This window comes from Gobio gobio (assembly GCF_949357685.1).
Source record: "Gobio gobio genome assembly, chromosome: 8".
In the NCBI taxonomy this organism is placed as follows: Eukaryota; Metazoa; Chordata; class Actinopteri; order Cypriniformes; family Gobionidae; genus Gobio; species Gobio gobio.
Genome location: NC_137114.1, coordinates 17,687,321 through 17,700,772, shown reverse-complemented (window position 1 = coordinate 17,700,772; position 13,452 = coordinate 17,687,321). Strand labels below are relative to the sequence as shown.

The 13,452-nt window shown below is 35.5% G+C and overlaps 1 protein-coding gene across 1 annotated transcript in view; it reads left to right on the top strand.

The window, feature by feature from the left end:
• Nucleotides 1-13,452, top strand: part of fat3a (FAT atypical cadherin 3a) — a gene marked incomplete at both ends in the record, with an annotated part of 119,383 nt that overhangs the window by 41,592 nt on the left and 64,339 nt on the right. Inside the window, 2 exons of the mRNA XM_079823621.1 lie at nucleotides 1,950-2,163; nucleotides 11,947-12,086. Coding sequence (XP_079679747.1) covers nucleotides 1,950-2,163; nucleotides 11,947-12,086 — 354 coding nt within the window. The remainder of the gene's footprint in view (nucleotides 1-1,949; nucleotides 2,164-11,946; nucleotides 12,087-13,452) is intronic.

Genomic DNA, 13,452 nt, shown 5'->3' with positions numbered 1-13,452 from the left:
GATACAAAAAAAAGATATGATATGATATGATACGATATGATACAAAACGATATGATACGATACAATACGATAAGATACGATACAATAAGATAAGATAGGATACAATACGATAAGATACAAAAAAGATATGATATGATACGATACGATACGATACAATACGCTAAGATACGAAACAATAGGATAGGATACAATACGATAGGATACAATACGATAAGATACAAAAAATATGTGATATGATACGATACAATACGATAAGATACGATACAATACGATAGGATAGGATACAATATGATAAGATACAATACGATAGGATAGGATACAATACGTTAAGATACAAAAAAAATATATGATATGATATATGATACGATACAATACGATACAATACGCTAAGATACGATACGATACGATACAATACGATAGGATAAGATACAATACGATAAGATAAGATACAAAAAAAATATATGATATGATATGATACGATATGATACAAAACGATATGATACGATACAATACGATAAGATACGATACAATAAGATAAGATACAATACGATAAGATACAAAAAAGATATGATATGATACGATACGATACAATACGCTAAGATACGAAACAATAGGATAGGATACAATACGATAGGATAGGATACAATACGATAAGATACAAAAAATATGTGATATGATACGATACAATACGATAAGATACGATACAATACGATAGGATAGGATACAATATGATAAGATACAATACGATAGGATAGGATACAATACGTTAAGATACAAAAAAAATATATGATATGATATATGATACGATACAATACGATAAGCTAGGATAGGATACAATACGATAGAATAGGATACAATACGTTAAGATACAAAAAAAATATATGATATGATATATGATACGATACAATACGATACAATACGCTAAGATACGATACGATACGATACAATACGATAGGATAAGATACAATACGATAGGATACAATATGATATTATAAGATATGATACAATACGATAAGATAAGATACAAAAAAAATATATGATATGATATGATACGATATGATACAAAACGATATGATACGATACAATACGATAAGATACGATACAATAAGATAAGATACAATACGATAAGATACAAAAAAGATATGATATGATACGATACGATACAATACGCTAAGATACGAAACAATAGGATAGGATACAATACGATAGGATAGGATACAATACGATAAGATACAAAAAATATGTGATATGATACGATACAATACGATAAGATACGATACAATACGATAGGATAGGATACAATACGTTAAGATACAAAAAAAATATATGATATGATATATGATACGATACAATACGATAAGCTAGGATAGGATACAATACAATGAGATACAAAAAAATAAGATACAATACGATAGGATACAATATGATATTATAAGATATGATACAATACGATAAGATATGATACGATACGATTATTTATTATGAAGTTTATTATGATTGATCAGCTTGACTACCAGGTGGGCTTGGTTTTGTCTTGGTAGACTATCTTGTTCATGCTGGTTAGAGCTGTTAGACCAGAACCAAACTCCATAAACTAGCTTGATCACCTTAAAATGGTATATGTTTTTTTCTTTAACTGGAATTATATAAGTGATCGAGAAATAGTCTCACCACATTTAAACTGAAATGCGAACTCTTGGATAATAATTTCCAGGTCTTGTGAAACTCCCTTGACGCATATAGCAGCTCAATTCTCTTAATGAGGGAGTTGACATTTTCAATTTCTTATTCTTGTAACAGGTTTGTTCTTTTGTTTGCATTCAATACAAAGGTCAATACTGGATGCATTTTTCCATTTTTAGTTCAGTCTTCCACTTCAGTTCAGTTCTTTTAATGTTCACTTGCCGCGTGTTCCCGTCTTCCTGATCACTTTTCGGCCCTGAATGCAGGTGAAGGCTGTGGATAATGGACGTCCTCAGCGCTGGGCCACGGCTCGTTTGCACATCGAGTGGATTCGCCGTCCGCCGCCCAGCCCCGTGCCTCTCGCTTTCGATGAGCAGCTTTACAATTTCACCGTCATGGAAACCGACAAAGTGGCGGACATTGTTGGAGTGGTGTCCGCCCAACAGCAAGGCTCCGCCTCCTTGTGGTTTGACATCACAGGTGAGTGGTAGGATGGATCATTTAGATTACTTTAATCACAGGATATGGAATAGCTATGAAAGTGGATTTTTAGTATTTAGTAAAGTTAAATGGTTAGTTCACCCTAAAATGAAAATTAAGTAATTGTTTACTAAACCTGGTGTTGTTCTAATGCCGTATGTCCTTTCTTTTTTCGGACCTCGAAAGGAGAATTTCTAAAAAACGTCCCTCTTGCGCTTGTCCATGTAATGGCAATGATCGACCAGCATCAAGTTTTTAAAAAAAGTATCACAGAATGATCCAACATGTGCTTTATACTCCAAGTGATCTCGGGGCATACGATAGGGTTTGGTGAAAAACAAACCGAAATATAATTTATCATTTAACAAAAATCCTGACCTTGGCTGTTGGTCTTCTGTGCACGGCTGCACGTTCACTCTATTAGCGCCTCAGTTCTCTCCGACTTACCCAAAAAAACTATAAAATGGGGCTGGGATTATTAATATTGCTTTCTCACAACGTGTTTTTTTTCCTGGGCGAGTCGGAGTGAACTGCAGTGCTAATAGAGTTTTCATTAAATACATTACATTTCGCTTTGTGTTTTTACCAAACCCTACCGTATTCCCCCAGAACACTTGAAATATACAGTACGACACGTCACATGGGACCATTCTGTGATACTTTAGCTTTTTTTTTTTTATAGCTTGATGCACGAGTGGATATAAAAAAAAAAAAAACATCTCCTTTAGTGGTTAGAAAAGGAAAGAACACCAGGGTGAGTAAATGATGACTTAATTTTCATTTTAGGGTGAACTATCCCTTTAATCCTTAAACAAATAAGGTTTATAACAAAGTAAATGTCAGGGATTGGGATTTGTTTTAAAGGGATTGTTCACCCAAAAATGAAAATTAGCCCATGATTTACTCACCCTCAAGCCATCCTAGGTGTGTAAGACGAATACAATCAGAGTTATATTAAAAATGTCCTGGCTAATCCAAGCTTTATAATGCCAGTGAATGGCAGCCCAAAATTTGATGTCCATAAAAGTGCATCCATCCATTATTAAAGTGCTCCATACGGGGTTAATAAAGGGCTTCTGAAGCAAAGCAATACTTTTGTGTAAGAAAAATATCCACATTTAAAACTTTATAAAGCTAGCGAATGGATGGATGCACTTTTTTGGGCTTCAAATTTTGGGCTGCCATTCACTGCCATTATAATGCTTGGAAGAGACAGGACATTTTTAGGATAGATTGAGGGTGAGTAAATTATGGGATAGTTTTCATTTTGGGGTGAACTATCCCTTTAACATTGTTTGAAATTGCATTACCTTTTAAAATTTAAGATGGTGTGTTTTTAGAAATAATTGTACTTTATGATCAGATTTTTAAAAACAAAATACAGTATATATACACTGTATACTGTATTTTTTTTTTTTTTTTACATCTGATCATAAAGTACATCATTTATAATTATTTGGTATTTGATTAATTTAGATAAGTTGATTAACTTATAGATAAATTAGGCTATATATTAGTTAGAGTTAGAGTTAGAGTTGCTGGGAATGTTTGTGGTTCATTGCATGATTTGTGGCGTTGTACTGCTATATTTTGCCATCCCACGGTCACCATGGCGATTGCTTGCCGCTGTCTGTATCTATGGTGATGTAAGGTTTGTATACACACAAACAAATGAATAAACATGTAAATAATTACCCGGGGCGGGGGGGTTAATTATTTAAAATATTTTTTTTAATAAAACAATTAAAATTAATTAAATATTATATTTTTTATATTAATTGCATTATTTTATATTATATTTAATATCAATTTATATTATATTAATTATATTATATTAAGTATATTATAATACATAAAATATTAGAAAGTGTGTTCATATTAATAATGTTTTACAATAATATTAATAAAGCTAAGTTATCTTGAATGGCTAATAACACAGTAATGTTGACCGGTCATGTGACGTGTGCAGTTGTTGATATGGCAGACAGTGGGTCAGATTGCAGCACGCATGTCGTTTGGTGTTCAGATACCTTCTGTTTGCTTCAGCAGCACCTGCTCTGCACTCGTTCGCTGCTCTGCCTCTCTTTTTCTCCTCTTCTTCACTTTCTCTCCCTTCTCATGCTTTCTTTTATCCTTTGACTCTTTACTGCATTCTTTACTTCTGTTATCTTCTCTCTCTTTCTCTCTCTTCCATCCTCTCTTCCTCTGGTTGTCTCTCGCTCGCTCGCTCTCACTCTCTCTCTTTTTCTAAATGCTTCGTATGGGAAGGTCCCCGCTCTTTCCGTGAGATGTTCTATATACTCCAGACCGCTTGCGGCAGGAACTGTTCTACAGAAGGTATCTTTACCAGTTCAGCCGAACTCTTTTCTTTTTCGGAACTCTTCTTTCTCTGTCAGTTTTTCTTTCTGTGGTTTCTTTTCTTTCTCTCTCTCTCTCTCTGCATGTCCAGGGCTTGACGCTAAGGATATTTTGATTAAAATGTTACTTTCCCTGCCACAACAAAGAAAAAATAGTCCTAGATTTCATTGTTTATGACCCATGTAACCTTGTGTTCTAATAAATAAGGTTGCCACGACACCAATATTTTAGATGCCAGAGAAATATCACAGTTATCAATTTCAATCTCCAGTCTGCCATTTCTGCTTCCTCGTTGTAGCAGATGGAGATATACGTCTGCGCCCCAAAACGTCATTACAAATGTTCTGTAATTGGATGTACCAACGAATATAAGAGTCTCCGTTGTTCTTGCCGAAGTATCTGAAGCACAAGCTGTAAAGGCTCCACCCTTTTCTGGAAAGGGGGCCGGGAGCAGCAGCTCAGCATTTAACCCTTAAATGCATGAATGTTTTACCAATAAGTTTTACATATTCGGGTCTTTAGTGACCCGGATCTATATCTCATGCTGCGTTCACACCAAACGCGAATAGAGCGTCAGGAGCGAGTGATTTCAATGTTAAGTCAATGAAAAGGCGCGCTAACGCGCGTCTGGAGGTCCTGCAGCGGGATAGACGCGTGTCACGCGACGTGATAGACGCGATTCCGCCTCATTCACGCGTACAGTTCGCGCAAATGACGCAAATTGAGTGTCTTGCACGATACGCTGTTGCGCAATTGGTGCTTTTTGTGCATTCACGCGTTTGAAGTGAATTCGCATCTGACGACCGAGTTGAAAAATTTTAACTTTGCCGTCAATTCGTGCCGCAATAACCAATCAGGAGCCTGCTCGCTGCGGTCACGTGGTAAAGTGACGTAATGACAAACCCCGCATAATTTAAAAATACTACTATTGTGTCACAAAATGTAGTTTTAAGACTTTTTCAGGTGAGAATGTAGTTGTTTAAAGCTCAAATCTGTGTTTTATTTATAAAGAGAGCGCCTCAACAAAAAATTTTTTTTTGGAGTTGTGAGATCCAGGCGATCACCGGGCACTCAGCGCTCATTAACCCCGGCGAGAGCAGCCTTTCCTCGGCCAGTCCTTCTGTCGTTTGCCGCTGGCTCTGATGTCCTGTAGTGGTTTGTCTTGTGTGGATCTAACAGGCGATCTTTGCTCTCATGAATCTATCATTTGTTGTCTGCCAAATCGTCTTGACTGAGGGCAAAGCGAAGTTTCAGAACTTTATTTTTTTAAGGATATTTAAATATACATGCAGTGAAGATAATGTAGGAGTTGCCTGGACCACATTTGTGTGGCTATTAATGTTTATTATATAGTTTTAATGAAAATGAAAAGAGGCAGAGTGGTGTTTAATGACACATTTCTCCTGGAGCATCTTGAACTCGCGTCTATTTCGCTTCAAACGCTCAATTTATACGCGCGTCCAGTTCGCTGTGGACGCGCGAATGGATTCAAAATGTTCAAGCATCCAACTAGACGAGATTTTGACGCTCTATTCGCGTTTGGTGTGAACGCAGCAGAACACGGATGGATCTCTACCTGTCGTGATAATCTAAAACTCTCCTGATATTAGAGTAACAATTACAGAAGAATAAAATAAAGCATATTTTGTTATCTTTTGGAGCTTGGAGGGATTCAGTTTGAGCAGATGTTTTATACCATCATCACTGTCCTCGTCAGAGCTCATTTCACAGTAAATTCAGCATCTGCCTCATATTCGCCATCTCAAACATATTCTCAAAACGATCCTTTTCAAAATCTTCAAAATCAATATTTTGATCGCTGACAGCTTCTTCACCAGATCCACCATCAAGTGACAGTGACAGTAATATTTGATTGTGTTCTGCTGTAAATCTCTGAGCCATTTCAAGTGTTGCTGATGATTCTTCCTATTCTTTTGTTTTCTGCCTGCGGTGACTATGAGTGAAACGTCACTTCATCATTGTGTGTCAGACATTGCCACTTTGTGGAATAAAGCAGAACTGCACTTATTCAGTCATCAAAGATTCTTGTGCGGAAAAAGTATATTTAAAAATCAGGCATTCTTTTATAATTGTATGATTTTTTCCTCTTCTTATAATTGTTTATAATGAATTGATTGAGGAATAATAAGAAGGTTGAGGTCTAACCTTAAAAAATGAATGAGGAGGAGGGTAGTGAATGACGTCCCGGGTCACTAAAGACCCGAGGTATATGCGTTTAAAGGTTAAAGGAACAACTTTGACAAGCTATGATAAATGATTTTAGCATATATTTTGAGCGGAAACTTCACAGACACATTCTGGGGACACCTGAGAATTGTGAAAAGGGGCATAAGAGGTCTACTTTAAAAAGATGTGGGAATTATAAACGTTCATGTCGACGCGTTGACAATTCCATCAGCTTTCCTGAGCGTCAGTCGGGTCAGCCCTTATTGTTGAGCCCTGATTCTTTATCCGTCTTTCTCTCTCTTTACCTGTCTCTCTTTCTCTATCTGTTTGTCTCTGCATGTTTATTTCTCTCTTTCTGTCTGTCTATTTGTCTCTTTCACCTCCTGTCTATCTCTCTTTCTCTTCCCGTCTGTCTCTCTCTATATTTATATCTATATTTATACAAGTTCAGCAGAACTGCTGTTGCTCTGTTGCTGTTTAGCCATCAGCTAGCTCTGCTTTCCCATCATCCCTTGGTGTTGTGCTGTATTGCTTAAACATTATTGTGAATTTGGAGACATGCGTCTTGATATAAATGTGATTTAAATGTGTGTGTGTGATATATAATTGTATGCATGTGTGTGTGCTTAGCGTTTACCGTGCAGTGGCGATAATGATTTAATTCGTGCTTCCATCCATGTGTGTATGTGAGTGTGTGTTTTGTTTATGAGGTACCTAAAACCCTTCTGGCGGTCGTTGACCTAGCCTTATCATCTGCGGCCTGATTAAATGCGTCATTAAACAGCCAATCGAGTGTGGATAAAGGTCAGGGGTCAACCCAGGGTTAGCTTGCCAGACGAGAGAGCGCGTGTGAGGACAGCGAGGGTGGACGGTGATGAATGAAAGGGTGTGTAAGTGTGCGTTTGCATGTGTAAGTGTATCTCCACCAGGTGTTACAGCAACAGGCGGCACGAGATGATTAATGCGCCCTGGGTAAGACGAGTGTGTGTGAGTGTGAAGAGGGAACGTAACGCCTTGCCAAAACACACTTTCTCCTCTGTTCACACGCACAGGCATTCAAACACACTGATGCAACAACCTGAACTACATCTTAAAGTGATACTTCACCTATAAATGACAGTTCTGCCATTATTTACTCAGCCTCATGACTTGTACCTGCGCAACTTTTTTCTTCTGTCGAGCACAAAAGATTTTATTCACAATGTGGAGCTGCTTTCTGTCATAAAATGAAAGCAAAAAGCATCAGAAATGGTGAAAAAAGCACCTGAAAATAGTGCACTATATATTCCAAGTTGTGTGCGAGAGACAGACAGGAATTTAAGTCTCATTTGTTTGTTCGCATAGGGATGCACAAATATACAAATTTGGGGGCAACCTGTCACTCACATGAGATCCACCAAGAGCAAACCACAACCATCCAATCAATTCGCAATGGACAAAATCAAGTCCCGCCCCACATTTGTTCTTGTTTGAGAATCCATTTCTACGGTGGCCCAGTAGTGCACAACACAACGAAATTAAAAAAGCAAACATAAGTTCACAACACAACGAAATCAAGCCACAACGCAACGAAAAAGCCACAACACAACAAAATGAAGCCACAACACAATGAAAAAGCCACAACACAACGAAATCAAGCCACAACACAACGAAATCAAGCCACAACACAACGAAATAAAGCCATAACACAATGAAAAAGCCACAACACAATGAAAACAAGCCACAACACCATGAAATCAAGCCACAACACAATGAAAAAGCCACAACACAACGAAATCAAGCCACAACACAGCGCAATCAAGCCATAACACAACGCAATCAAGTCATAACACAACGAAAAAGCCACAACACAATGAAAACAAGCCACAACACAATGAAATCAAGCCACAAACCAACAAAAAAGCCACAATGCAACGAAATCAAGCCATAAAACAACACTTTTTCGTTGTATTGTGTATTGTGGCTTGATTTCGTTGTGTTGTGGCTTTTTCGTTGTGTTGTGGCTTGATTTTTATTGTGTTGTGGCTTGATTTCATTGTGTTGTAGCTTTTTCGTTGTGTTGTGGCTTGATTTTGTTGTGTTGTGGCTTGATTTCGTTGTGTTGTGGTTTGATTTCATTGTGTTGTGGCTTAATTTAGTTGTGTTGTGGCTTGATTTTGTTGTGTTGTGGCTTGATTTCATTGTTTTGTGGCTTTTTCGTTGTGTTGTGGCTTTTCCATTGTGTTGTGGCTTGATTTTTATTGTGTTGTGACTTGATTTTATTGTGTTGTAGCTTTTTCGTTGTGTTGTGGCTTGATTTTGTTGTGTTGTGGCTTGATTTCGTTGTGTTGTGGCTTGATTTTGTTGTGTTGTGGCTTGATTTCGTTGTGTTGTGGCTTGATTTTGTTGTGTTGTGGCTTGATTTCATTATGTTGTGGCTTAATTTTGTTGTGTTGTGGCTTGATTTCGTTGTGTTGTGGCTTGATTTCGTTGTGTTGTGGCTTGATTTTGTTGTGTTGTGGCTTGATTTTGTTGTGTTGTGGCTTGATTTTGTTGTGTTGTGGCTTGATTTCATTATGTTGTGGCTTAATTTTGTTGTGTTGTGGCTTGATTTTTTTCTTGTGTTGTGGCTTGATTTCATTGTGTTGTGGCTTTTTCGTTGTGTTGTGGCTTTTCCGTTGTGTTGTGGCTTGATTTTATTGTGTTGTAGCTTTTTCGTTGTGTTGTGGCTTGATTTTGTTGTGGCTTGATTTTGTTGTGTTGTGGCTTGATTTTTATTGTGTTGTGGCTTAATTTTGTTGTTTTGTGGCTTTTCCGTTGTGTTGTGGCTTGATTTTGTGGTGTTGTGGCTTGATTTTGTTGTGTTGTGGCTTGATTTTGTTGTGTTGTTGCTTGATTTAATTGTGTTGTGGCTTGATTTTGTTATGCTGTGGCTTGATTTCATTGTGTTGTGGCTTTTTCGTTGTGTTGTGGCTTTTTCGTTGTGTTGTGGCTTTTCTGTTGTGTTGTGGATTGATTTTTATTGTGTTGTGGCTTGATTTTATTGTGTTGTAGCTTTTTCGTTGTGTTGTGGCTTGATTTTGTTGTGTTGTGGCTTGATTTCATTATGTTGTGGCTTGATTTCATTATGTTGTGGCTTGATTTTGTTGTGTTGTGGCTTGATTTCATTGTGTTGTGGCTTGATTTTATTGTGTTGTGGCTTGATTTCATTGTGTTGTGGCTTGATTTTTATTGTGTTGTGGCTAAATTGTGTTGTTTTGTGGCTTTTCCGTTGTGTTGTGGCTTGATTTTGTGGTGTTGTGGCTTAATTTTGTTGTTTTGTAGCTTTTTCGTTGTGTTGTGGCTTGATTTTGTGGTGTTGTTGCTTGATTTCATTGTGTTGTGGCTTTTTCATTGTGTTGTGGCTTGATTTCGTTGTGTTGTGCACTACTGGGCCACCGTACTTTTCACTCTGATATACTCCACAATAGAGAAGAAAAGACTATCGCAACTTCTGTTTCATGCTGACATTAAAAAAGATGTGCTCTTAATGAGAAGGCACTCTTTCTCATTAAGTTTTCTCAGTTTTAATGGCCATAATCTATCATTGTCATTTTAAGTGCACTAAAAAAAAAGGCTTGTAATCATAGGGGAACCTTTTTTAGTGCTATATAGCACCAATTTTGGTGCTTCAGTGGTTCTTCAGAGGTGCTATATAGCACCTTAGTCAAAGAACCGGTGAAGAACCTCTGAAGAACCGCTGAAGAACCTCTGAAGAACCGCTGAAGAACCACTGAAGCACCAAAATTGGTGCTATATAGCACTAAAAAAGGTTCCCCTATGATTACGAGCCAAGAACCATTTTTGGTGCAATATAGAACCTTTTTTTTTTTAGAGTGTGGTGATAAAGGCAAAAGTAATAATAAAACAGGGGGAATTAAATGCATATTATTGGACAATAAATATGGAATATCAGATGATAATTAAAATAAATTGGAACGAATAATTATGTAAATAAAAAGTTTAATTTTAAAACTATTGACAATATTGGATGAACAATATCGTGCATCCCTTTCTTTAGATATGCCAAAAAAGACATGGAAAAACAGGGGGAATTAAATGCATATTATTGGTCAATGAATATGAAATATCATAATAATTAGATACATAAAAATGTCACATTTTAAAGAATTGACTATATTAGATGGACACTCATATATTGGTAATATATATTGTGCATCCCTGCCTTTAAAAATGCCACAAAAAGGCACATGGCATCAGGATTGAAATCAGTGATGGCAAACAGCATTGGTTATTGCAAAGTTGAATATTTGGGTGTTTTTTGTTAGTTTTTTAGAGCTATGATTTACAGTGAATAATAACACATTTAGTTTGTTCTTCACACATAATTATCATATCATATGGTGAATTTTGGAGCTTGACATCCCCCGGTCTGGTTTATGTGGAAAAGAGCAGTGACTAACGGTAGACAACATTTATCTTTTGTGTTTCACACAAGAAAGTAAGTCGGTTTGCATGGACATGAGGGTGAGTAAATATTCACCGATTTTACATTTCTGGGTGAACTATCATGCATAGTCAACTTTTGCTGTGAGAAAACAGCTGTTTCTTCCATCTGTATGTGTGTTGTCTCTTCTGTTAGTGTTTAATGGTCTATATGCGTCTGGTTAGAGCTGATTCTGAGAGCGCTTCTGTGAGTGTATGGGCGGCATGTGTTGTGACTGTACTTGTGGAGGTTGTATAATATAAAGACAAAGTCTTAGAAAACGGAGGAATCCTTTTTGTCACTTTAAAGTATAGCACATACAAACACATGCATACATTTCACATGTGAGTGTATGTCTGCATATATTGTGTGAGTGTTTTGCGTATGTAGGTGTGTGAATTACAGTATTGTATCTTGTTTGTCTATTGTGCGTGTGTATTGCATATGTGGGGGGTTGTGTGCATTTTTGATGTGTGCGCCTTACACATGGGGATGTGTGTGTTATGTGTGCATTGCATATGTGTCGTGTGTGTTGTGTGTTTGCTGTGAGTGTGCGTGTGTGTGTAGGTATAATGAGGAAATCCCATCCTACTTATGTTTTGCACTTTAAAACCCTGTAGCGCCCCCATTTGGTGTACATGAGTATTGCAGCGGTGTGAATTTGAACCTGTGTGTGTGATATATGTGTACAGTATTGTGTGTGTGTGTGGGGGACGTATCTGTAACATATGGAGAGTTCTTGTGTTTAATCATGTTTTCTCTTTTCGTGTAAGGAGGGGACGTGGACAGTATGTTTGACGTTGAGAAAGGTGTGGGCACTATCGTCATCGCTAAACCTCTGGACGCCGAGCAGCGATCGTTTTACAACCTCACTGTGGAGGTGACAGATGGGACTAATATAGCGTACACTCAGGTAAACACACACACACACACACACACACACACAAACAAATAAAAACAATTACACTTTCACAGACACAAACACACTTAAGATACTCACAAAGCTCTGCTCCAACAACATGATACTAGTATGTTTAATTTATATAAATATATATAATCATATATATAATATATATATATATATAATCAGCATATAATCAGCATTTCTCTCCACTCATACACTAATATTTTATAGTAATATTATAAATTCTTATAAATAATATTTATTATCAGCATTTCTCGTTATGCCAATATTTTATATTCATATTTTGTATTAATATTTCTATATAAAATTTATATTTAGGTATTTATATTAATTACTACTTATGTATATATTAATTATTTATAATCAGCATGTCTCTCCTCTCATACACCAGTATTTGATATTATTATTTGTTGCATAATAATATAATTCATTTTATTTATATTAATTCATATTTATAATCACCATTGCTCTCTACTCATATGCCAATATTTTATATTCATATTGTGTTAATATAAGTAATACTTTATTTATATAATTAATATTAATGTATTCATTATTATTTATAATGAGCATGTCTCTCCTCTCATACATCTATATTTTATATTATTATTATTATAATATACCGGTATTCTATATTAATGTAATTTATATTTTATTTATATTAATGTTAATATATATGTATATGAATTAATATTTATAATCCACATTGATGTCTACTCATATGTATTTATCAATTATTCAACATTTATAGTCAGCAAGTCTCTCCACTCAGTCGCTCATACACCATATTTTATATTATTATTATACATAAATATACTTAATATTTTATTTATATTCATGTTTATAATAATTAATATTTCTATTCAGCATTTCTCGTCGTGCCAATATTTTATATTCATATTTTGTATTCATATTTCTATATGTAATTCATATTTAGATATTTATATTACTTACTACTTATATACTTATATTAATTATTAATTATAATCAGCATGTCTCTCCTCTCATACACCAATATTTTACATTATTATTATTATTGCATAATAATGATATAATTAGTATTGTATTTATATAAATGTTTTTTTATATTAATTAATTAATTGCTCTCTACTCATATGCCAATATTTTATATTAATATTGTGTTAATATAAGCAATAGTTTATTTATATAATTAATATTAATATATTTATATTAATTAATATTTATAGTCAGCATGTCTCTCCTTTCATACACCAATATGTTATATTACTATTGTGAATATATATATTTAATATTTAATTTAATTCCTATTAATGCATTTAAATTCATATAGTCAGCAAGTATCTCTGCTCATACACCAATATTTTATATTATT